Source organism: Dermacentor andersoni, chromosome 10 (genome assembly GCF_023375885.2).
Source record: "Dermacentor andersoni chromosome 10, qqDerAnde1_hic_scaffold, whole genome shotgun sequence".
In the NCBI taxonomy this organism is placed as follows: Eukaryota; Metazoa; Arthropoda; class Arachnida; order Ixodida; family Ixodidae; genus Dermacentor; species Dermacentor andersoni.
The window spans coordinates 5,610,145-5,636,824 of record NC_092823.1 but is presented as its reverse complement, the minus strand read 5'-3'; the positions used below and the strand labels follow the sequence as shown (position 1 = coordinate 5,636,824).

The following is a 26,680-nucleotide window of genomic DNA, read 5'->3' as shown; positions in this document are numbered from 1 at the left end:
GGTGCCGTCTACGTGAAGCAGAGGCCAAAGAGATGTGTTGCCTCCGCCAGGGGGCCTTAAAGGTCCGAACACCCGGCATCGGCTCAACCTCCAGGATCCCCCTTTCCCCGGACACGGCTAAGCCGCGCACGGCTACACGCTGGAGGGTCCAACCCTCGTGTGCTCGAGTACGTGGTGTTGCAAAACACCAAACGCCTGCCGACGCAGACGCCCCTGCGGGGAAGCGCCCACCAATATCCTTAAAGCTCGTGTCCACTGTCTACTAATCCTGCATGTCAAAATGCAAATGCTCAAACTTGGCAGAAGAAGGCATAACCGGTGAGGCTTCGATTGTGTACCAACCCAGCTATCAGCATGAAATAGCCACACGCAATATGATAAGCTTTCTTGCACAAAAACTTCACTCACCTGAAAAGCGAAATCCATATAGCAATGAGCATGACATATTTAAGGGGGAACGTGGCAAATTAGTGGTCAAATTATCAAAATTTTCAATTTTCTGATTTATTTTTTTTGGCGATCCACGAACCTTTATTTGCCACGTGATAAAATATTATAACAAAATACAAAATATGCTGTCATCAGAAATTGCGAAAAAATCGGGCTTTGGAAAGCCCCATCGGGCCTACGAATCGCCTGGCTACAGTGAACTAGAAGGCTTTCTAGTGGTGTGATCGAAGCACGCTCCCCTTGCTTGCCCCTGTCCCCGCTTGTAGCGAAAGTAGCAGCGGCGCTGTCATCGCCCACTCTTCCCATTTAGTTTGCTCTGCGGCATGGCTGTCGTGACCTTTTCCGTGTTGTATGCTTGTTTATCCTCGTGAAACGGCTTAAAAAGTAGCGTCTAAACCATCATTACGCATCAGTTTGCATAATTGGATAAGCATGTGTGTCACAAAGCTGTAAGTTATCTCTTTCTAAATCCCCAAAAGACGAAGAACGACTTTTTTTGGAGCCTAGCCTTGATCGGCTTGACAAGCCGCTTGACGCCAATTGCGCTGTGCACCATTTGCACCTTGAACCACATTTTATTGCGAGAGTCTATGTGCATACATCATCAATGGTGTTGAAGTTCGAATGCCAAGGGGTACACCAACGCTTGCCCCTTATGTGGTTCCGCCGATTTTGCCCAACCTGCCTGCATATTTGACACGAAAAACTCCGGCTTTGCAAAGCGGCATTAATTTCCATTAATTTCCTTAGCTATTACTATCTTGCCAAGAGCGTCATTGGATCAAACATTCAAGAGGAAGTTGCAAGCTCGCTTTTGACATTTGAAGACTAGACTCCTATTTTGTACAAGCAGCAGCAGTTGATTGACTTGTTGTTTAATGAGGGAGATCTTGAAGACGCCGAAGCTTCGCTTGATAGCAGCTCTTTGACTGTACCGGACCACGCATACATTATTCACCGTAGTGACTCGGGACTTACTTATTATGTGGCAGGCTTTGTCAAAAAGAAGTGTGTACTGAAAACAAAGTGTAGTGCACGCATGAACCAGCTTCTGCTGCCTGCTTCACATGGAAAGTGCTTAAATGCTGCCGTTTTCACGAAATCTTGCGACTTCGCTGGTCTTCTCTACCCTTCACTGAAGCTTTTCGTGTTTATCGGTGAACTTGAAGACATTTTCACTGGCTGCTTTAGCAAGAGTTAGCTACATCGAGACAGCGTTATAGATGTGTTGGCAGTCATCAACAGGAGCAGCACTGGTGGTGTTGGTTCTGGTGAACATTGGAAGGTATTAACCGCGAAGTTGATCGGTTTTTACGTCGTTCCACAAATGCATATCTATATCAAGGATCTGAATAAGTCTCGTGATGAGAAGCGAAGCACATGGCAGCAACTGAAGGTAGGTCGATTATACATGGCTGCAGTGCCACAAATGTACGCTGCCATTCTTGTGCCTATTCTAGCACACTGCGTTAATTTTTAAATTAACGTGCGAGTAATAAACTGTTTTTGAACAATGTGAATAAATAACATGTGCTTTTATTCCTACGTCTGATGACTGCAAGCTGGAAGAGATGGGAAACAAGATGTGTGCAGTAAAGTGTTGTATTGTTTCAATGCCACCCGTAAACCCAAGGTAGAGTGAGCTCCCAAAACACTCGAGTAGTGTATTGGCAAAAGTAATTATGCATTTGAAGCTAGTCTATCTTGTCGTGTCTGTGACAAGTTGTCATATCAGGGCAGCGTTGACAGCAAAGTAGCAGTGGGTAAAAGCTAGCAGAAAAAGAGTTATCATGTAATCGCTGCCTACTCAGTATACATGGAAGTGAGCTGTAGTTTTTAACATGTGAACATGTAAATTTAAAGTGATGCTAAGATATTTATGATCAAATAGTGTCTTACACGCCAGCTCGGCCAGTTGCGTGCATAGAACTGCTGGAATAAAGGGATGGTACAGTGTGCACGTACTCAGTCATTTTGCACAGAGAACACAAAGCATGAAAAAAAAAGGGTTTAAGGAAGTATGACAGAATCTGATGGGCGCACAGCAATGACCACCTGGCCATTCATATGTGACGCGCCTCCGAGCGCGCTCACAAGCAGATAGCAATGCCGGTTACTGTAACAGCTCTAGTTCAGTGTAGCCCAGCTATCCATTGCCGCAGCGCCACCATCTTGGTATCATCGAAAAGAGGAAAGATCGGAGCTAAAGATAGCTGTAGCAACGTATCTTTCCACTGAGAAATAAACCAGTAAACGCAAGTGAAAAAAGGCAAATGCGACATTGTGATTGGGTGCAGTAGTCACGCTGGGCACACGGCGCGCTCCTATTGGCTGTTGTAGATTTGCATTGCTGTCGAACCTCTTTCGCACGCATTTGTGCAGTAGCGAGCTGCGCATTTTGATTGACGTGATTGATGATTGATGATTGAAATGTGCTTACACACATTTTCTGTGATGAGCCCCAAAGGAATCAAGTTTTCGATGGCCCACATGTACGGGAGACCACGAAAGGTGTGGAAAAGAGGGAGAAAACTACTCGTAGGAGTGGATGCTGCCAAGCTTGCTGACGAAGCACGACCAGTGCACGTGGGTGACCGGGAAAGCGCGGCCGTGTGCGGTGCTGACGACACGACCGCGGGCTATGGTGATGGTGCATCCACAAGCGATGGTGAAGGCCCGTCCGCGAGCGATGGTGACGACGCGTCGGAGAGCGATGGTGAATGCACGTCCTCGAGCGATGGTGAAGGCATGTCCGCGAGTGATAAAAATAAAAAATTATTGGATTTTATGTGCCAAAACCGCTTTCTGATTATGAGGCACGCCATAGTGGAGGACTCCGGAAATTTTGACCACCTGGGGTTCTTTATCATGAACCTACACGGGTGTTTTCGCATTTCGCCCACATTGGAATGCGACCGCCGTGGCTAAGATTTGATCCCGCGACCTCGTGCTCAGCAGCTCAACACCATAGCCACTGAGCAACCACGGCGCGTCTGCAAGCGATGGTGAAGGCACGTCCACGAGCAATGGTGAAGGCGCGGCCGCGAGCGATGGTGATGGTGCATCCGCGTGTGATCGTGACGGCAATGCGACATCGGTGGAGCAGAAGTTTTTGCATCAAATATTCCACTGCGGATTTTAGCTCCAACTTTCACTAATAAAGAGGTTGCACAACGAAAGACAAGAGCGGACATTATGAATGTGCTGTCATTTACCTCTGCACAATGGATGGATGCACGATGAACAAAAAGGCAACTAAGGTGCACGAAACTGCTGCAAGAAAGCGAAAAACTACATAAAAATGTAAAAAAAATGTGTCCTCGCAGGCAAAGGACTACATCCCTGGCGGGTTTTAGGTGCTCAAAGTAAAGATTTAGGTGTTTACAACATGTAATTGTGCAGTTGCTTTCAGTCATCCCAGTGCCATCTCACAACGAATGAAGACAAAATAGTTTCGTCTTTTGCACTTAGATTCTGAAACATTGATGAGTGCAATAAAGCTGTCCATTTTTAACTGCACCTCATAAAAAAAATTTATAATGGGTCTTTTGCAAAAGTCGTAAGATAATTTGCATAGGAAAGTTAAAAAAATATTTTTATGCTCATTTCGGCATTTAAAAAATAAACCAATAGCTTTATTGCACAAAATGGGCTTTTGTGAACATATGGACGTGAAAATCTTGGCAAACTTATGCGTAATTAATTAATTAATCAATTAATTAATTTGAGGATGACCATTAGAGGCTGTCAGTTGTAACTTGAAAAACTATAATAGGCACAAAACTAATTTCAGTTATGATATCAGCACAACAAATCACACCTGCATGTCAAATTTCACCAATTTATTCCCATAAATAAAAAAAAAGTTTTCATTGCCATGTCCCCCCTTAACAAAATGCATCAAGAAAAAAAAGCTTGTGCACCTGACCACTCTGCGTGTCTCTTAATGAAACATGAAGAATGATGGCACAGAAAGCATCCATGTAACAAATGCGATAGCTGGGTACACAATATTTGCCGTCTGGAATGCACACAGCACCCAAAAGCACACAGTCTCTTTCACAACATGGCAGCAAACACTACACCATTTTTTTCAGATAGCTACCGTGTGCTAGCTGCTTACGCTGGTCCAAGCAAAAATCTGCTGACAGCTCAGAGAGTCTGTGTGTTCCCGTCCGCGAAAAACAAACGCAATTCTGGCAGCTCTTGGACTCATGGGCGGAGCTTCCAAAGCTGTCTGAGCAAGAACAAATGTGGCACAGCAGTCTGAAGCAGTCCAGGACTGTCAGGGATTAATAATCAAAGATGCCCAGTGCGTTGCTATATTACGAGTTCTTTCAATGCTTGATATAAATTTTGGCTGCTTGTGCTTCAGATTTTCGGATAATTTGGTAAAATGGTTATTGCTTCCTATGGTACGGGGAGAGTTAATGTCGGCGGCCCATCAGGGAACACGCGAGAAGCACATTCACAGCTCTGCCAGCAGCACTGCAAACTACAGCGTGTTGAGCGTCGATCAAAAAAGGAGGCAGCATACGTGTGGTGGCGACCTCTGCGGGCATCGCAGTCTGCATGGCCGGGCAGTCGGCGGCCATGAACATGGTGCTTGGCTCACCGACATGCAGGAGGACCTGCTGTAGAAAGGTGCAACACTGTTGGAGGCAGGCACTGAATGATGAAGCAGTAAGTGTGCATCTTTTGAAAAAGCACAATATTAAATTATTCATTCTATTTCAGTATTTCATGCCTCGAAGTCAATGCTCGTCTTTATAATCTTGAAGCGTGCAGAAAGATATGGTAACTGTGTCTTCTTCCTAACAAGTTTTACCACTCACCTATGGCAGGCATTGTCATTACACCTGCTCAGCAAATGTGGCAATCTATACCTAACCCATCCCAAAACTGTTTAGCCTCCACCTGCACATGCAAACTCGTTCTTTGTCTCTCGTGGTATTATTTATTACAATGAATAAAATAATGTATGTACAGAAACTATTTACAATACTGCGAGCACCAGATGGTCATAGCCAATGACAGGAAAATGAGCACGAGCAAGAAAATTAACGCCATACAAAGCAATGCCTCTCATCAGACTAACTGAAAATGACATGCAGAGCACCTAATCAAAAGTGTATACCAATCCGGCTGACATACAATTTGATCGTAAATGTCGTTCAGGTGCATAATCATCTGAGTGAAATGGACTGTAAATGAGGGAATTATTCTTTTTGCATTTCAACCTAGCACACGAGTTTCCCACGGGCTACACAGGCCTGTCAGTAAAAAGTTACCAAATGGCATGTTGTCACACAGCACTGACAAGATAGTGGATACTGTGAGAATTTACGTGAAGCTTTCCCTGAAACTTTTTGAAGAGGACACCTCAGGAAAAATAGCATCTTTACAATCAATAAAGAAGTGTCGAATAGTTTTAGGCACATTACAGACTTACAAAGGTAACTGTCAATAGACGAAGCAAAAATAAATACACATCCTTTTTCCAATGACGTGTTCCAACTGGCAACGTTTCAGCGTGTTTCAGTGTTTGTGATGTGTCTTGCAATTTTTTGGTAGCAGATGACATGGCACAGCACTAGTTTATCCGAGTTGATCTGTGGTGCACGAATGTAAATATCTCCCACTTTGGTTACAATAGTCTAGCTGGCACAAGGAGGTTAGGTACAAGTTTAATGCGTAGATGGTTTTCAAGACATAATGCGAAGGGCTTGTAACATACCAAACTCCTTTCATTTGAACAGCTTTCTGTTGGGTTGCATCATCAGTTAGCCCAATGTGAATCATTGTAAGAGCAACCCTAGAGAGGGAGGTGTGCATTTTCACTCCTTGTGAAATCTTTCAGCTCTGTGCTGCACAGGAGATTATTGGCAGGGGGGAGAGAGAGAGATAAACAGGATGGGAAAGGCAAGGAGGTTAACCGGGTGAGATTCTGGTTTGCTACCCTGATTATTGGCAGGAATTACCAGAACGGTGTAGTTAACTCACTGCAAATTTCATTACTGGGCAAAGAGGAGGCAACTTCCTCACAAGGCCTGAATGAAGGGTCACTTGCAATTTTTCAAAGATGGCAAATTGACAGAGTGGTAACGCCAAGATGAGGCGATACCAGAATCGTTCATCCTTTCCGGGGGACGCTATTCAAGACACCTCGAGCAACAGTGGCTGACCGGAGCCTGGACAAGGACAATGGACAAACTGCAGAGGAGAACTTGAATATTCTGTCCCTATTTGGTCACCTAACCAGGCTTATCTAATCCATAACCTTGACGAAATTCAGAACCGCGCCATGCAATTCATCATCAGAGGCTATAGCATACAATCTAGCGTCACTAATGCAGTCCAATTTCCACTAGCTCAACTCTGATGGGACCGATAAAATTGATCAAATTATCCGGTGGGTTGAATTAAACAAGATGCTGAAAAAATGCTAAAACACGTCATTGATTCATTTCACTGTACTTGCCCAATGCTAACACGCCCCCTCATCAAGCGTGAGCCCACTTTATATGTGTCCAAAGTAGTAAAATTAGTAAATGTATAAATTACTTTAAGGGCCCTAAACAAAGTAGAAATCTGACACACCCAATTTTTTAGATGTTGCACAATAACGTCCAGTTACCCAGAGTCAGCTTCGCCACGCTGTTCTTATAGTCCGCTTCGCCACAATACATCAATGTCATGCGGCAAAGCATGCGAAATCGGTTTTGGTTTTGCATTCGACTGCACCGCGCAGACGAATTCCGGCCCAATTTGCTTTACAAGAAGAAAGCCGCACGTTATAATCGGTTAAATACCGGAATAGAAAATTGTGTAATAGGAAATTGGTAAAGGCAGCGGTGGCGTAGAGGTAGAACATCCGCCTCGCGTGCAAGAGAATCGTGGTTCGAATGCTGGTGCCGCGCAATTTTCCACCGGATTTAAAAAAAAAAAAGTCCGCGTGTTGATAAAATTGCATAAACAGGCCTGGAGTGTGGCCTGATCCCGATGACCAGAACCAGTAGCGCACTCCCTCACCAGAGCCAGATTGGCCACCCTGGTGGAGTACTTGGCCACAACCTCCTATATGAACACAACAATCAAACCCCGGCCCTCAGTCCCCAGCAGCTGCGAAGCAACTGACCACGGCGGCGGTCTGACCTGCGACGCAGCAGAAGGTGCGTGGCACCCACCAGTGGCACCCACGACGATAATGGAAGAGATAATAGTCTAGAGGAACTTGAAATCCCACAAGTAACGCCGGAAGAAGTAAAGAAAGCCTTGGGAGCTATGCAAAGGGGGAAGACAGGTGGGAAGGATCAGGTAAGAGCAGATTTGTTGAAGGATGGTGGGCAGATTGTTCTAGAAAAACTGGCCACCCTGTATATGCAATGCCTCATGACTTCAAGCGTACCGGAATCTTGGAAGAACGCTAACGTAATCCTAACCCATAAGAAAGGGGACACCAAAGACTTGAAAAATTATAGACCGATCAGCTTACTGTCCGTTGCCTACAAAGTATTTACCAAGGTAATTGCAAATAGAATCAGGTACACCTTAGACTTCCGTCAACCAAAGGACGAGGCAGGATTCCGTAAAGGCTACTCAACAATAGACCATATTCACACTATCAATCAGGTGCTAGAGAAATGTACAGGATATAACCAACCCTTATATATAGCTTTCATTGATTACGAGAAAGCGTTTGATTCAGTCGAAACCTCAGCAGTCATGGAGGCATACGGAATCAGGGTGTAGACAAGCCGTATGTAAAAATACTCAAAAATATCTATAGCGGCTCCACAGCCACCGTAGTCTTCCACAAAGAAAGCAACAAAATCCCAATAAAGAAAGGCGTCAGGCAGGGAGATACGATCTCTCCAATGCTATTCACAGCCTGTTTACAGGAGGTATTCAGAGACCTGGATTGGGAAGAATTGGGAATAAAAGTTAATGGAGAATACCTTAGTAACTTGCGATTTGCTGATGATATTGCCTTGCTTAGTAACACAGGGGACCAATTGCAATGCATGCTCACTGACCTGGAGAGGCAAAGCAGAAGGGTGGGTCTAAAAATTATTCTGCAGAAAACTAAAGTAATGTTTAACAGTCTCGGAAGGGAACAGCGGTTTACGATACGTAGCGAGGCACTGGAAGTGGGAAGGGAATACATCTACTTAGGACAGGTAGTGACCGCGGATCTGGATCATGAGACTGAAATAATCAGAAGAATAAGAATGGGCTGGGGCGCGTTTGGCAGGCATTCTCAGATCATGAACAGCAGGTTGCCATTATCCCTCAAGAGGAAAGTGTATAACAGCTGTGTCTTACCAGTACTCACCTACGGGGCAGAAACCTGGAGGCTTACGAAAGGGTTCTACTTAAATTGAGGATGACGCAATGAGCTATGGAAAGAAGAATGATAGGTGTAACATTGAGGGATAAGAAAAGAGCAGATTGGGTGAGGGAACAAACGCGAGTCAATGACATCTTAGTTGAAATCAAGAAAAAGAAATGGGCATGGGCAGGACATGTAATGAGGAGGGAAGATAACCGATGGTCATTAAGGGTTATGGACTGGATTCCAAGGGAAGGGAAGCGTAGCAGGGGGCGACAGAAAGTTAGGTGGGCAGATGAGATTAGGAAGTTTGGAGGGTCAACATAGCCACAATTAGTACATGACCGGGGCAGTTGGAGAAGTATGGAAGAGGCCTTTGCCCTGCAGTGGGCGTAACCAGGCTGCTGATGATGATGATGAGAAAATTGTGGGCTATGATTATTACTGAAAAATCTCCCTCAGCGGACCAAAAATAGGCATATTTGACAAGAGATGATGCGTGCATAACAAATGCATTGTCCCTCTAAGCACCGTCGAGACAGACGCTGCCACTAAACTGGTAACCACAGAAATGTACGGTCAGGGTCGGGCTTGTGCACACTGACTGGTCAAGTTTGAATTGTCTGGCAAAGGCCAATATTAGGACCGAAGTGATGAAACTTTGGGCCCACAGAAATGTATGAGCATCGGCCGGTATCAAATTAAACAGAAAATCGAATTAACGGAAGTCTACTGTATCATGAAAGAGTTAACATCCACCGCCGAAAAATGTGCAGAATTATCGCACTACTCTGTTTGCTGCACACAATAATTCAAAGCTGCATTGACAACAGTTCCTGTCAATGCCTGTTTTAGAATAGTAAACACTGAAAAAATTCTGAGATCCTTTCTTCTGTCCTTTATATCCTGCCATTGAAGCGCGCGCTTACTTTCGGTGATACTGAGTTTTTTGTCGTAATTCCCCAGAACTATCGAACTGCCCTGTTCTGAATTTTTTCAAGTAAACTGACTAACTCACATGTATAGGATCCCAGCAGAAGCAAGCGTATTCACTTACAGAACGTATGTGAGTGAAATACACCCGTTCTTTCAATTTACTAGGTAATTGGCCAAAATTTCAACTTAGGACACCCAATTTTCATGCTGCCTTCCTTGTTACCTCCTGTACATGCTTGTTCCACCTTAAATCCGAGGTAAATAAACTCCTAAGTATGTCCATTCCATAACCCTGCCTAGAGTAACCCTATTTAATTTGTATTAGTATGCCTTATATAAATGTTTCTATGTAAAGGTGATGTTTAAACATTTGAAAACGTTTAACAACATTTTCCATTTCGCACACCAAGTTGAAACTTTATCTAAATCACTCTGAAGGGCATAAAAATCACAATCACTATCGATAACCCCATACACTAAGCAGCCGTTTGCAAACATCCTGAAAGATGACGTAACACATCTAGTGATATCATTTACATACAATAAAAATAAAAGAGGCCCCCAAGACAGAGCCTTGGGGTACTCCAGAGGTCACTGCAGCAAGATCAGAGGAGATGCCATTGAGAACAAGAGACTGTTGCCTATGTCAAAGATATTCAGATAACCATGCAATTACATTTTTTTCCAATTTGTAGGCGTGTAATTTGCTAAAAAGTAGGTCATGAGCCACAACGTCAAACGTTTTACAAAAATCTAGAAAGATGCAATCAATTATCTGCCACTTGTTTATTGCTAGGGCCAAATCATGAGTGAATTCTACAAGCTGCATAGTACAAGAAAAACCCTGCCGAAATCTGTGTTGATTTGCATTTAATAGATTGTGTTTAACTAGATGCGACATAATACAATTATATATGTGTTCCATTACTTTACATGTAATACTAGTCAAGGATACTGGCCTGTAATTCTGAATGCAGTTTTTGGTCCCATTTTTGTATACAGGCACGACATATGCCAATTTCCAGTCGGTAGGTACGGCATCGATATGTGAACACTTTTGGAAAAGACGGAATAAATACAGGCATAACAATTCCGAACTACTAAGCACTGCTGCTGTTATATTGTCTGGCCCATTTTGACTGCTAACTATTTTGTTACATTTGATCTCATACTGCTAAATCTTCCGCGACAAATTCACTTCTGCTTGTTTTCAACACCTTAACACTCCTCACACAATACTCCACCTCAGACCCTGTGAGGACCTTGAATAAATAAACTATGGGCAAGGAGTGCCCACGTGAGAACTAGCTGACCAATGCATTGTGCTACTCGTGAATTATGTTCTTCTTGGAAGCAGCAGTGTGTGTAAGTGTGGATCAGAAGGCAGGTCTGTGCAGTGAACAAACCAGGTGCAACTGACTTTTTATGGACCCACAGGCAACACACCAGAAAAGTATATACATATCTTTTTCTTGCTGAGTTTTGCGATTTAAGTATGGAATTTCTGGCTAAATGTTTTCGGTTAACACTGAAAGACAGACAAGCGTCATTTGTTGTACTACAGCAGGAACAGACGATGAGGAAGATGTAGTTTGGTGCAAGATTCGCTTTCTTTGAAAGCACTGCCTGAGGAGAAAGACCAACGCCAGAGCCCCGGCTGCAGCGGTATCGCACAGGTAATGCAGTGTAATGTGCAGCTGTTTCACATTTGATGAGAACTGTCTGCACAAATTACACACAAAGCCACAGGTGACTTAGGGTGAAGCCTGCTAGCCATGTTTTGCCTGGTGTTGCCCACATGCAACAAACCTACTGCTGAAAAAGTTCCTGCGAAATAACCTTTTCTTTTAGCTCAATATCCGTAATCTTAGTGTATTCTGCACATTTTGACAAAAAAGAAACATTTCCTTCAGATGTTTTTACGTTTTGTCCTTAAAGAGCTAAGTGTGTGCTCGATCGTCTAGAGATGGGCGAAGCAAGAATCCTTCAAAAGACACGAGCGGACTCCCACGCAGCACTATCACTGGACTTATGAAGATGCAGACATTGTAAATAAATAAAGTTGGTGTTCTCAACACCTCAGCACCCTCCTTAGAGCCCGTCAATGATGTCTTGCCTGACCAGACTACATCCCTGGATCGTGAACGGTGCACACAGCGATTAGCCACTCTAGCAGGCAAGGTTTCCAAAAGGTTATATCCCCTTCAGCCGTGGTGTCCACATTTGTGCACGAAAAATTGCATCCCCTGTCGGTGCAAGTCAAGTGCCACTTGGGGGATTCAGTGGCTCTCGGCAGTTTTGTAGACGCATCGCAAGTGAACCACTAGCGCCATCTCACTTTAGGATTGCAAAGCTGAAGCACAAAAAGCCATTCGAGATGGATATTTCCACATTCTACAGGTCGGCATGCGAGTACCCCTCACAAATCTCTTAAGTTTGCCGTCACACGTGTTTAATAGCAAATGATTTTTAATGTAACTTGCTCATTTTGGTGTCTGACATTTGCTGACATTTAATTTAGCTTAACTGGAGCTTGCCTCGTGTTACAAAGGGAAAGATATATGCATGCACAAGCGTGCACAGCACGCCTCAATGCCTGCAGTCTTGGTAAGCATACGGAGTTAGCTTATGCAACTTAAGCACATTGTACTGATTTCTAGAGCGTGTTCTGTGTCTTGTAGGTCTCAAAGATCACTCCCGTGCAACAATTAAAGTAACAGTGTCATCAGTTGAGCAATTTTTATTAAAAATTTACTTTGGAATAGTGTCGGATGGGGACTTCTCGGACAATGAGGTGCACGAGACGAAGTAACAGTAAGTGCCCGTTTCTAAAAATTCTGTAGTAATACTATTATTTCTCTAAATCTTGTGTTTCACCCCCCCCTCCCCCCTGTGTAATCCGCCCGAGCACAGTCTCAAGAGAGCGAATGACCGGCAACAGGTACTGCTGGAGAGGACAAAGAGCCCCTGCCACCCCAACCTAAATGCAAACAGAAATCAGAAGTGGATTGATAAGGAAGGATTTTATCCCTACAAGCAGCGATTGCACATTCGATCACCAAGAAGCGACTACTCCGCTGGAGCCTCTTCAGTACTTTCTGAAGTATTTATAGAAGCAATGTTCAGTAAGCTAGCCAAGTTCACAAACATTTATGCAATGCCCAAAAACTCCAGAAGGTATGATGGTATCAACCACTAGCTAAGACACGTTGCTAGAAACTTCGCTCAACGATGCAAGAACCACGAATGCAATTGGAGGTCCAGAGTTTGCTGCTGCAAGTGAGAAGTCTTTCTTTGATTGTCTGCTCTAAATGACTGCTTTTACGAATTTCATACCAAAATGTGAAATCCTGTGTTGTAGCACTCAAATGTTTCCAAAAAAAGTGATTTCATAAGCGAATTTCTCGAAACAGACGATTCCTAACCAGGAAGCCTTACTTTTAGTCAAAAGCTTAAGATTGCCATTGAGGCACCCTGTGCACAATTGTGCACGCAACCTAATTTTTTGGGGGGCCAGAAATAAAATTTATTTTAATGATTGCAACGTGTTGCAGTACGTTACAGACCTATAATCCGATGTAATTCAGAATTTGTTGTTGTATTTCTTAATTTGAGCTTGAGAGGGATATAAGCGAACAGTGTAACTCCAATTATACGATTTTCTCAGGACCACATGAAAATGTTGCACAATCCTGGAGCAGTATATATTGACCAACAAAAATTATGCCAATGTACGTCTTTCTGCAAAACAGTTGCAACAAGCTTCAATTTAAGCTTTAGGCTAATACTGTGAGATACTCAGAAACCAAAATCCCCAAAATGCAAATGCAAAAAGAACACCATAATTACTCGCATAATGATCGGCCTTTTTTTTTAATTGATGCAAATTTAGGGGTGTGAACATTATGTGGGGTAAATTTTCTGGATAAAAAATTTTTTTTCATCCCGCATTTGCTGTGGGATGACAACAGGTCAACAAACAGGTGGCTGCCGCTGTAACAGTGCGGGACATCAAAACAAAAGTGGCAGGCAACGAAGTAAGTCGTGCGCACCGAACGCGATTTTTTCTTCTTCTCACGAGTACATTACGTGCATTGAAACAGTTTCTTCCGTATCAGTAATGAATAATATCATTAATATCGGCAAGTTTGGGCAATAATGCAGCCATGTCCACTTTGAGGGGACAGAAACAGGAAATGGGTGCGCTCCGCTGCCAGTGACACAGAAACACATGGCGGGCGTGCTGCGAAAACTGCGGTATTTGTCTTCCCTACATTCCTAATACGGCACGTTTCCGCTAAGGGTGGGCGAATATCTTAGCTGTGTTACAAGTGCTGGTGTATGAATAGGGTAGATTTCTAACATATCAATGTAAATGTGGCTACGGTCGTTGCCGCTCGCGATTTGTTATGTGCCAGCGAGTGCAGACGAGAGGAATCGAAAGGTGCCATTTTTTGTTGTAGATTTTCTTCTTCTTTGAAGTGCAGAAAGTGATGAAAGGAATGAAATTGGGCATCTGCTTAAGAATCTGTTTGGTGCATGCAGACCATTTGGTAAGTCTTAAAGATTCGTTCGCTTAGCATTCGACAGATGGTAAGCACAATCATCATCCTAGACTTGGCACGTGACATATCGCTGCAGCAAGTTTAGGGTGCGATCATTACGTGGGAAACAAAAGAAAATGAATTCTGACGAGAAAAGCTCGATCATTAAGCGAATATGATCATTATGCAGGGAAATATGGTACTAGATTGCAGATGCCAATCATACGTTATTGGAGAAATATAGCACAGTGTACCACGATCTGCACTCGCCAGCATGCTAGAATGGTTTTTCTGTCATCTACTCACTGAAGAAACATCGGCCAATTTCTTATCGACTTTCTTTAAGCCATGCAGCAAGAGCTGTGTTTCAAGCAGAACAAAATCCACAAGAACGTCGCCTATGACATCGTCACCTGCACAGACGAATCCCTGAATATGAGCCATGCTACGCAGCACATCTGTGAACGTAGGTAGAAGCACGGTAGCATCTGCGGCACCTTTCGAGGTGGCAACCAGCAGTGTGCCTCATTGATTTTTACACATCTGCTTGTCCGCGGGTTGACAGAGCCAGCCAGAGCCCCTCCAATTTTTGTCGGGTTGCTTCACCCATCGCGCAACGCACATCTAACACATTCATACTTCTCGGGCTGGAGGGTGTCAGGTTACCCCCGAGCTTGCAGAACCGGCCAGGATGGGTTTGGTCTGGCAGCTCTCTGGAAATTCCCTGACTCGCAGATGACAGAAGGAGGCAACGAGTGCTCGCCTCCAATATTGTAGAGACTCGATGGATTTCAGCGTGGTGCATGAGGACATTTACCTCGCTCAGCCAACTGGCTACGATAATGACCTTCAGTTTTCATTGCATCTGGCATTATCTTTAATAAAGCTTGTTCTGCCCTGCGAGATGGTGCAATATGAGAGGCAGAGAGCTTAATTCATGTTGGCATGTTAGTGCTTTGTTGTCGTGTCCAGTTTTCCTCGTGTCCCATTGAACAGCACGTGGTGCACTCATGCATGCTATCTGCCTCTCGGAGATTGCAGATGCTCATTTGCACACGTTGCGGTGAATTTTGAGTTTACTTTTCTCTGGTGGCATCCCTTCTCATATCTCTCATCCTTATGCGATGGTATCTCACATTCCTGTAGTTAGCGAAGATGGTCAGTCACATTTAGCCAGCCTTCACTGTGTCGGATGTTTGGGTGCATGTATGGCATTGAAAGCGCAACGTGCTCTAACTAGACCGTCGATGTGAATAAAATGCACTGACTGAGTAACGGCCAGCCAGTCTACATAATTACACTTATACGTTCGATTATTGCTGTCGATCATGATAGATATTGTATTGCTGACAGTGCGAGTTGCAGCTCCAGTTTCTTCACCACAGGGGCCATAAGAGAGGCACCATCAGCAGAGACGACTTTCTGAAACCACAGTCCAAGCAGGTCGGCACCAAAGTTAATAAATAGGTACCCTGTGCCGATCCTGCTTGTTCCAGTCTTGTCAATTATGATGACAGAATGCCAACTCATCAACATTGGTAGGCAACGCGATCGCTACGAGCAGATATCTTTAAGCAGGATGCAACCACTTTCGCAAGATTTTGTGCCATGGGGCCAGATGTATTGGAGAGCATTTGTTGTGCTATTCAAAGAGCAAGCTGTGCCCTTGAAAAAGCAAGCCGTGCCACTGAAAAAATGAAAATATGCATCCCAGTAATGTGTTTACATTCATCCCGGCCAGTTGTCCCGGCATTCAAGTTGGCAACCTTTAGGCAGCTTCGGGTTGTCTCGAGATCCAAGGCTACGTGATTTCCTATCGGTGCTAAAATTAGCCAGCTGCCGTCTAGCTGGCTGCGGGCCTACCAGAAATTTGAAAATCGAACAGGTTGATAGAACGACCTGCGTGAAACTGGAAACCCTACGACAGACACGTGAGAAGTATTGTGTGCTCAAGCATAAACAAAGCTATGAACTGCAGGCATGCATATGCATACCCGATTTGATCTGCATGCCATTCAGTGGCTAATCAATTCGATCTTTGCACATGCTTTTACATTTTCCATACGCACTAGGGTGGTATTCCTGGGTGAACATTTTCGGAGATAGTTTCGCTTTCATAAGCCTCGGCAATGGATGCGTCAAAGTGTGCAGCCTCTTAGCACCGTACGAAGACAGCGAGCTTGGCACAATGCAAAAAACACTGTTGGCCATATATGCGAATGCATCTAGTGAGAGGAGCAGGCGCTGCCGAGAGAAAGCACAACGAGAGGCAATGAAGGGACAAAGGCGGCCGGCGGTTGAGCGATGTGAAGAGGGGGAAGGAAAACGAATGAGGAGAGGGCAGGGAATGTGAGGGAAAAAGAAAGGAGGCTCGCAGAAAGCCCAAAACGAAGTAGGAGCCTTCCGCATGCGAAAGGGCACTCTTCCCTGCCTGGCGGAGGTGATGGTGCCACGATCAGGCTGCTCGAAACTGGCGGTGCTTCTCGCGAGTCTGCCGTTGGGTTCACAGGCTCAGTTGACCTATATGCAGAATCATAAAGTCTTATGTTAAGGGTCAAAAGTAGTTTCCATCGAACTGCAGGTAACATCACAAGCCGTGCACGCATAATTCTGCAATAGCTATCAGACACGGTGCCAAAGAGAGCTGCTTAAGGAAGAGGAATTTATCTTACGATATGCCCTAAAGTTTTGTTTTCATACACTATAAATGTTTTGCTGATTAACTGTGAGCATTTCACGAAAAAGCTGGCAGCGCCGTAAAAATTGTGGGGTTTTACGTACTAAAACCCCTTTCTGATTATGAGGCACGCCGTAGTAGAGGACTCCGGAAATTTTGACCACCTGGGGTTCTTTAACATGCACCTAAATCTAAGTACATGGGTGTTTTCGCATTTCGCCTCCATCGAAATGTGGCCGCTGTGGCCGGGATTCTATCCCGCAACCTCGGGCTCAGCAGCCCAACACCATAGCCACTGAGCAACCACGGCGGGTAGCTGGCAGCGCCATGTGGGCTGGCATAACTTCACAGGGAACTAAACCACGTGACCAGTCACATGCGCCCACAAGCATCTTCGCATGTTTTTGCACCCTTTGCATGCCTGTTCACCATTTCTACATTTCACTTCGCTTGCAAACAGTAGTGTGTGCAATTAGTGTCGCTGCCCGACGGACGCCAAGATGCCACTGGCACCTCGGCAACAGTACAGCACTGCTTTCAAGCTGCAAGTGATCCTCTAAGCAGAGTGGGAAAACAATGTTGCAACGAAAGAAAAAGTTTACAGCAAAAGTTATCGTGAGCGTAAACGAAAAGGGGTTTTTTAATGATGAAACTGTCCTCGCATGGTTTCGTCTCGTGTGGTGCAGGTGTGCGGGTACACTGCCGAAGCCAGCATGCTCATCCTGGACTCCTTCCGTGGCCACATCACAGATGGAGTTAAGAAAGCGACAGTGGACTCTGGATGTGAGCTGGTCATCATCCCAGGCGGACTGACACCTATTCTTCAGCTGCTGGACGTGGCGCTGAAGAAGCCATTCAAAGATCGCGTCAGCGCTTTCTACAACGAATAACTAAAACAGGAAAACATGAAGACACCGACAGAGTGGCTGAAGTGTGCTTCTTAGAGCAAAGTGGCACAATGGGTCAACGATGCCTTACGGTATGGACAGCCAACCGAGATAGCTCGTGCAGTGTTTCCCATGTGCAGCATCTCTGTACTGCCGGCACCGCTTCCGATGGTGAGTAGCAGCAGTGGTTCACATGATGGCAGAGCCGTAAGCGATGCCTCAAGGACAAATAAATGTTCCTTTGCATGACTCACTCCACTGAAAAACTTATTGGTGAGCTAGGGCCACAGCTTGAGGCTGTGCTCGGAGTCAACTTCTTTTTGCCTAGAAGGGGTTGCAAGTAGGGGGGTCGACTTATAATTGGCAATATATGGTACATACACCAATATATGTGCTAAAGTAAATATTGTCATGCGGTAGTGACAGTGAAGAAAGCAGAAAACTGTGAATGTTGAAACTAGTGTTTTCTTGGGCGAACCTGTGTCCTCAAAAACAGGCTATACTCAAAGCACAACGATAGCGACGAACACAGTCGCTGATCGCCGAAAATCTGATCAGTGGGTCAAGCATGTCGGCTTTTATACATCAGTCATTGAAGGTTCTAGAGTAATCGCTGGTGCCCTCGTGTCTTCCAGAAAGCTCTACACCATTCGCGTCACACATACATTAAATCAGATTACACAAGGTTCGGTCACAACAGACAGCGGATAAAACCATCACTAACATGCGGGGAACTTCCAATACATGAAGGCACGTCCTGTGCTGTGCGATAACATTTGATAGGCGGTGAAATGTGGTCACCCAATAAAGATAAACAAGTGCACATGTCAATATCATTGAGCGGTCACCTGTCACTAAATAGCACTTCCGTCTGTTTTCTGTTTGACTTTGCCCAACATTTTGCGCTGACAAGAACGTTAGTTATAATGCAAGACTAACCAGCCCATGTTCTAGGTCAAGGGATGTTCCACATCCCAGCATTCCTGTGGTGTCACAATGCCCTTTAGGAAATTAACATATGGCAGTGAAGCGCCTATAATGTGAAGAAAAGTTGGATAAGGGCACCACTCTGCAGTTCATTGATGAGGAGCAGCCAAATGCAAGCTGGCATGATTGAGGTTGTATGCAAAGTACTGAACTAAACTATGAACTATAAATATGGCTTTCTGAATGCCCATACAGCGAGTGTGACTCACCGAAGGCGTTACATATTTTATTTTCACCACAGACAGAGAAACAGACAGACAGGTCTGTTTGATTCGCTTGCACCACTACGAGAGTCAGCTCACAATGGTGCATGAGAAGATCATGAACTGTGCAGCTCCACTTCAGTGGTGCGAACACAATGTGATGCTCAAAATGAATGCCAAGATGCCAAGAGGCTGCAGGCCTTATGTTTAGTTTGGGAGGTCCCAAATCACACGTATAGCTAGTTTCTGAGGTGTAAAAAAACACCCTATGCTGTGTGGACACAGCACACACATGTAAGTGGGCTTTCAATGGTGCTCACACCAGTGTGCTACATTGATTGTTGCGCTGCTGCTTCGCATCTGCACATCTGCACAAAGTCGGCACTGTCAGTAGGGAGGGTGCAGAATATTTGTGAACCAACCCTTCACCTTGTCTGCACAAACTACCCGCGTGGTTCAGAGGGTGCCATTGTCGCACAGCTGAAACAAAGGGCAGGGTGCAGCACACCGTGAACAGGCAAATCAAATGGACCTCGAGTGGGCCCCAGCCGAGGCACTACCTGCTGTGGAGGAGGATGAGGCACAGGTCTAGGCAGCAGGAGACGACCCCCACCGGTCGGCCCTCCATCCTGCTTGACCAGTAGCAAGATTTGGCCCGCTTCTGGCGGTGGCTGTGCACCAGGCGGTGGCGGAGGGAGCCGTGGAGGCATCTTGCTCTCCTCCCTGCACCATCCGACAGCACCGAGCAAATTGACGCACATTCATTCTGAAGTTTGTGCAGTGCTAACAAAAAATTGAAGATGAATGGTGAAGCAACCATGGGACATGCGCTATACTTAAATAAAATCTTCAGTTGTGAGTCAGTGCTCGTGCTTGTCTTTTCTTCTGTTTGCATGTGCTAAGGTTTCACTCTTTTCACCATGAAAGTTCAAGGTTCAGGGTTAAATCCCGTTTGCAGTGGCTGCCTTTCGATGGGAATGGAATATTGCTGCTAAGCAGCTGCTGAGATAGATACATGATTTCAAGGTCTCCAGGTGGCTTTTTCAAAGTTGACTCCCCCCATTGAAGGATGTCAATCGCCTACTAACATGATGGTAGTAGTATTTTTCTTCAGCCAAATTAACTCATTGCACATAAAGCTAAATGGCTGAAACTTACTTTGAACCAGGCATTTCTAGAGCTTAGGGCTGTCATCAAATGGAGCCATCATAGCTGAGGAGTAAGTCAAATTACAGATACAACAAATACAATACAAATACAATTACAAATACAACAAAAATAGCGGTCGCTTGATCAGGCTTTGTCTGGCTCCATGATCGCAATTTAAAAAGGCCTGTTGTTGGTGGCTGTGGTCATGCCACGTTGCACAACTTGACAGTCTGAAAATATCTATGTTTGTCTCCTCCCAATAGACAATGTTAATGGCATAGCCCCGACGCAGCAGAATTTCTTTTGTTAATGTTCCAAAAGTTGTCCTCAATGCTAGTTTTCAAAGAATTCAAATAGCAGGATCATTTTCAAGGAGTCTCAAGGGCTTTTGAACCTCTTTTTCCAAATTCAAGGGTTCTCAAGGATTTCAAGGTGTATGAACCATACTGCTGTATATTGAATTACCCATTCTATTATACATAGAAGGAGTGTTTTGCATAACTTGAACCAAACCAAAGACAAACGAGACCAATCATATAACGTTCGTGGTCACCTTGAGTTACTGAGACTATCTTTCAAGTGCAATCTGTTAGCTAACTAATTAGGTTTAATTATGAAAAAATTTAAACATTTGTTTTCGGGCATAACTCGTACTTCAAACTTATAGAGCATGTTTAAGAACACCCAACAAAGTTGTTTCTACAACGTTCCTTTTACGTAGTCTCCTTTCTGTGTGTCTTTGTGTTCTCAGAAAAAAAAAAAAGTCTACAAAATATGGACAAAATATAGACAATGCACACTTGTGTCTGGATTGCAGTGCCCTTAGTGATGTTAAAAAACAAAACTAACTCTGTACGCCAACTGCAGGAGAAAAGAAACAGATAAAACCACAGCATCTAGCGTACCTCGGTACCTTTGCTATACTCCAAAAGCTCTACTGTGGTCCTAAATGATGAGGGATAGGCCGGTGCTGAACACGTGTGCAAACACCCCAGTCAGCTTTATTTTTTTTTATTTTTTTGACACTGCTGCCAGACTTCATGCATCGATGGGCCTCTTCGATTCTCTAGTCCTGGACTGCTTGGGACTGCTGTCCCACATTCGATTTTCTTGGGCAGCTCTAGAAGCTGTGCCCACCAGTTCAGTCGCTGCCAGAATCATGTTTTTTTTATTGCAGACAGGCAGGTGTAGACTGTCCGCAGACTCGATGAGCTATCGGGATATCTTTGTTCAAGCAGCTAGCAGACGAAGGCTGTCCAGAAAAGATCTGTATGGTGTTTGCCACCGTGCAGTGATGGGAATGGTCAAGAAATTTTTTGGAGGAGATTTTGTAGCAATCAGCAACGATGGTTCCGAATGGCTATCAGCAGGACACTAGTCCTGTGAATTCAAAATGGTTCCAGAGTACTAGCGCACATCACTGCGAATATTCTCGAGGAAGATCATCTGCATACGCGACCATTCACGAACAAATTACAACCATCATGAGGCCACATTGAGTCAAAGAGCACGATCAAAAAAGAAAACTCCACACATTCCGAGAGGTAAGCAAGCCACACAAGGTTGCAAAAAACTTACCACAATACAGTCATGTGGTACACAGGATGGTTATTCCAGTCATTTTACAATGGATCTAAACATATCTACCCAGTAGAACGGACGAACTACAAATCCGTTGCATTACAAGCACACACAGATAACCGCGACACAGCGAAGCAGCTAATAACATATAAGGGGGTAAATTTCAGTTTTCTGAATGCACCATGACACATTCACCGTGCCCAACGTTCCTAGTGTGCCGCTGCTCTGGTGGAGAAAGACCTATCCTACCAAAGCCACACCACCAGTACGAAGTATGAATGCAGGATATGCCAACAACGCATATTGGGCAGAGCGTGCACTACTAGGCTCGGCAGGACTTCATCTTAAACTACGTACAACTCGCGACTATGGTGTGTAGTTTCCCAATGGCTGACCGCGAACATGTGCAAGTGCGCAGCGTATTGGATTAGTTCAGTGCCCATTTAACTTATTCAGCTATATGAATTGCAGGAGATTCGACGGCATTTTCTGCATAAAGTGGTGGTGACCACCACTTGATGTTCACTACAACTTTTTGTCATGGACTCCAAAACAGCGTGGCGTGCTCTGGAGCAGCTTTGGAGAAATTACTCTCACGTGTAGCAGAGATGTAGTAGCTTTAACAGAACGTAGCAGATTGGAGCAATTTTAGCAGCATTTCCACCACTGCAAGCTGTCATGAAAGGCCCCTTTGTGAACTCCTTGTGTGCCGGACTACTTATACAGTGTGCTTAGATGTAACAATGGTTACATCAGTGCTTTCTGTGCCATCACTGAACTTCTTGTATGCTGTGTAGTTTCTGCAGCTGCTTTATCACCATGTTTTTCAAAGGGACAGGCAGAGTGATCAAGCATAGATGCTGGAATTTCATTTTGCCCTGTTGTGCAGCTTCGTGTGCAAGTCCAATTGGTACTGAAAAGGTATGCTTAGCTTTACAGGTGAGTGAAGGTGAGCTTGCGAGGAAACAACTTTGCACCTGCCTGATGTTTCCCCGACAGTTAGAGCTAGAGATGTGCCATCGGACTGTCTGAGCATTGCTGATTAGTGTTCACATGTTTACACCTTTTGTCGTCAAGTTTGAGCATTTGCTTTTAAGCTGTATGAGCTGTATGCTCAAGCTGCGCAATATAGGCTCCTTGCAGTAGATAGGGGGCACAATGGAGCAGCACTGATCGCCGCCGCCGGTAGCAGGTGTTTGTTACTCTGAAGCGGCTGCTTCAGGGACACTAAAGGCAAATATTAAGTCAAGCTAAATTGATGGATCAGTGTTCGAGAATCTCTAAGGAGTCAATATTATCGCGAACAGAGCGTTACTACTCAAGAAATTGAGATAAATGTAGGACATGATTAGAGACTCCTCTGGGACTTCTATGCACTTGCCCGATGACGAAAGCCCTCCTCAGTTGAATTTTGTCACTAGTACTCAACCACTCATTGCAAAAAACATCCTTGTATTGTGTTCATCATCGTCCTCATCAGCCTGTTTTATGTCCACTGCAGGACAAAGGCCTCTCCCTGTGATCTCCAATTACCCCTGTCCTGCGCCAACTGATTCCAACTAGCGCCTGCGAATTTCCTAATTTCATCGCTCCACCTAGTCTTCTGTCATCCTTGATTGCGTTTCCCTTCATTTGGTACCCATTCCGTAACACTAATGGTCCAACGGTTATCTAACCGGCGCATTACATGACCTGCCCAGCTCCATTTTTTTTTCTTGATGTCAATTAGAATATCATCTATACCCATTTGCTCTCTGATCCAAACCGCTCTTTTTCTGTCTCTTAACGTTATGCCTAGCAATCTCCATTGCATCGCTTTTTGCGCGGTCCTTAACTTGTTCTCAAGTTTTTTTGTCAGTCTCCAAGTCTATACCCCATATGTCAGCACTGGCAAAATGCACTGATTGTACACCTTCCTTTCCAATGATAATGGTAAGCTTCCAGTCAGGAGCTGGCAATGTCTGCCGTAAGCGATCCAACCCATTTTTATTCTTTTGTGAATTTCCTTCTCATGATCAGGGTTCCCTGTGATTAATTGACCTAGGTAAAGGTACTCCTTCACAGACTCTAGAGGCCGACTGGCGATCCTGAACTCTTGTTCCCTTGCCCAGCTATATATCAGTATCTTTGTCTTCTGCATATTAATCTTCAACCCCACTCTTATACTCTCTCTTTTAAGGTCCTCAATAATTTGTTGTAACTCGTCTGCATTGTTGCTAAATAGAACAATGTCACTGGCAAACTGAAGGTTGCCGATTTATTCGCGTCAATCTTTACTCCTAAGCCTTCCCACTTTAATAGCTTGAATACTCCTACCAAGCACGCAGTGAATAGCATTGAAGAAATTGTGTCTACCTGTCTGACCCCTTTCTTTATAGGTATCTTCCTGCTTTTCTTGTGTAGAATTAAGGTAGCTGTAGAACCTCTGTAGATATTTTCCAAGATATTTACGTAAGCGTTCTGTACTCCTTGATTACGTAATGCCGCTATGACTGCTCTATCTATACTGAATCAAATGCCTTTTCGTAATGTATGAAAGCCATATAGAGAGGCTTATTACACTCTGTGGATTTCTCGATAACCTGATAACCTGATAACCTTCATAAAGTTTTCGTGCCATCTTGTCGCACGAACGCGTACTATTACTCTTTTTTACCTCGCACCTGCAATGACTGGAACCACCTCCCCGCATCGGTCGCTACTATTGTAGACTCATCGGGGTTCAAGACTGCTGTTTTCCATGCCATCTAACAAATGTTTTATTCATTCATCTGCATTCTTTTTTCTATGTATATGTACCACTCCTTTCTGTAGCGCCTACGGGCCTTGAAAGTATTTAAAATAAATAAATAAATAAATAATGACATGGATGTGATCTATTGTAGGGTATCCCTTTCTGAAGCCAGTCTGTTTCCTTGGTTGACTAAAGTCCAGTGTTGCCCTCATTCTATTGGAGACTATTTTGGCAAATATTTTCTATAATACTGGGAGTAAGCTAATGGGCCTACAATTTTTTAGTTCTTTACAGTCTCCCTTTTTTTGTGGATTAGTATAACGTTTGCATTCTTCCAGTTTTCTGGGACCCTTGCAGCCAATAGATACTTCATATTAAGAGCCGCTAGTTTTCCAAGCATTATGTCTCCTCCATCTTTGATTAAATCAACTGTTATTCTATCTTCTCTTGCCGCTCTTCCTCGTTTTATGTCTTGCAAGGCCCTTTTGACCTCATCGCTAGGTATAGGAGTTTCTGTATCCTCTTCATTACTGTTTCTAATTGAGGTATCCAGACTCCTCTGGGTACTGTACAGTTCAATATAGAATTCTTCTGCTGCTTTTACTATATCTTCGAGATTGCTGATGGTATTACCCTATTTATCTTTCAGTGCACACACCTTGGTTTGTCTATGCCAAGTTTCTTTGTCACTGATTTCAGGCTGTGTCCGTTTTTCATGGCTTCTTCAGTCTTTCTCACGTTATAGTTTCAATTATCACTTATTTTCACCTTGTTGATCAGTTTTGACAGTTCCGCAAATTCTATCTATATCTTGATTTGGACACTTTCATTTTTTGCCATTTCTTTATTAAGTCCTTTGTTACTTGGGAGAACTTGCCTACTGGTTGCCTTGGTGCCTTGCCTCCCCCTTCAATTGCTGCCTCTGAAGCTAACCTAGTTACGGTTTCATTCATTAGCTCCATGTCATCATCATTATCATCGAAATTCTAAGGCTGCATATTTGTTTGCAAGCACCAGCCTGAATTTGTCTGCTTTTACTCTTACTGCTTCTAGATTTACCTGTTTCTTCTCGACTACTTTTGCTCTTTCTCTCTTTAAATTGAGGTGAATCCTAGCCCTCACTAACCTATGATCACTGCACTTTACCCTACCTATCACTTCTACATCCTGCACTATGCTGGGATCAGCGGAAAGTATGAACTCAATTTCATTTCTTGTTTCACCATTAGGACTTTTCTAGGTCCACTTTCTGTTGCTACGCTTCCTGAAAAAGGTGTTCATTATTCGAAGCTTATTCCTTTCTGCGAATTCTACCAGCATCTCTCCTATGGCATTCCTAGAATCGACGCCTTAGTTGCCAATTGCTTGTTCACCAACCCGTTCCCCCCCCCCCCCTTTGCATTGAAGTCACCCATTACTACAGTATACTGAGCTTGCACTTTTCTCATTGCTAATTCAACATCTTTATAAAACTGATCTATTTCCTCACCATTGTGAGTGGATGTTGGAGCGTAAGCTTGTACTACCGTTAATCTATAACTCTTATTAAGTTAGATTACGACTGGGGCTATCCTCTCATTAATGCTGTAGAATTCGTCAAGGTTGCCCGCTATGCCCTTATGGATTAGGAATCCTGCCCCGCATTGCTTATCTAGGAGACCTCTATAGCAGAGGACATGTTCGTTGTTCAGCAATGTATAAGCCTCACCAGTTCTTCTAATCTCACTAAGGCCAATGATATCCCAAACAATGTCCGATAGTTCCTCAAAAAGTGTTATATTGTGTTATAACACGAAATAAAATGCTGCTTGTCCAGTTCTATTTCACTTTTAGAAAAAACAACTCATTTAAATTACCCTTGACAATGATGCAGGTGGCAGAAAGGTTTCATGTTTGCTTGACTCTGCAACGCGCACACTTGCATTTTAGTAGTTTCATTGTCGCATAGTGCTGCGCTGGTTCTGCTGGCTTGCGGAATTCACACAAACTGCAAGTAGCAGAGAACAACTTCCATGTGATGTCGTGGGTTGCCCGAATGGTCTACACCACTTGACCAAAAAGCAGCTGCTGCGGCGAATCCACCGCTCTGTCGCTCCGTCTTGGCTCAGTCTGTAGGGCGCCATTTTACTCACCGACAGCAGCAAAGGGTGTATGCAACGTCACCACTCGCCTGGTTGGATGGTGGGAGGTTTCAATTTCA

The 26,680-nt window shown here is 44.2% G+C and overlaps 1 protein-coding gene across 3 annotated transcripts in view; it reads right to left on the bottom strand.

The window, feature by feature from the left end:
* LOC126519718 (uncharacterized) overlaps positions 1-26,680 on the bottom strand; it is an 88,153-nt gene that overhangs the window by 50,548 nt on the left and 10,925 nt on the right. For 2 of the 3 annotated variants that reach the window (XM_050169074.3, XM_055065358.2), the window contains exons 2-3: positions 19,577-19,739; positions 4,988-5,084 (exon numbers count right to left, since the gene is read on the bottom strand). In XM_050169074.3, the coding sequence (XP_050025031.1) occupies positions 4,988-5,084; positions 19,577-19,739 (260 nt within the window). The remainder of the gene's footprint in view (positions 1-4,987; positions 5,085-19,576; positions 19,740-26,680) is intronic. The other variant, XM_050169075.3, reaches the window with a different exon arrangement.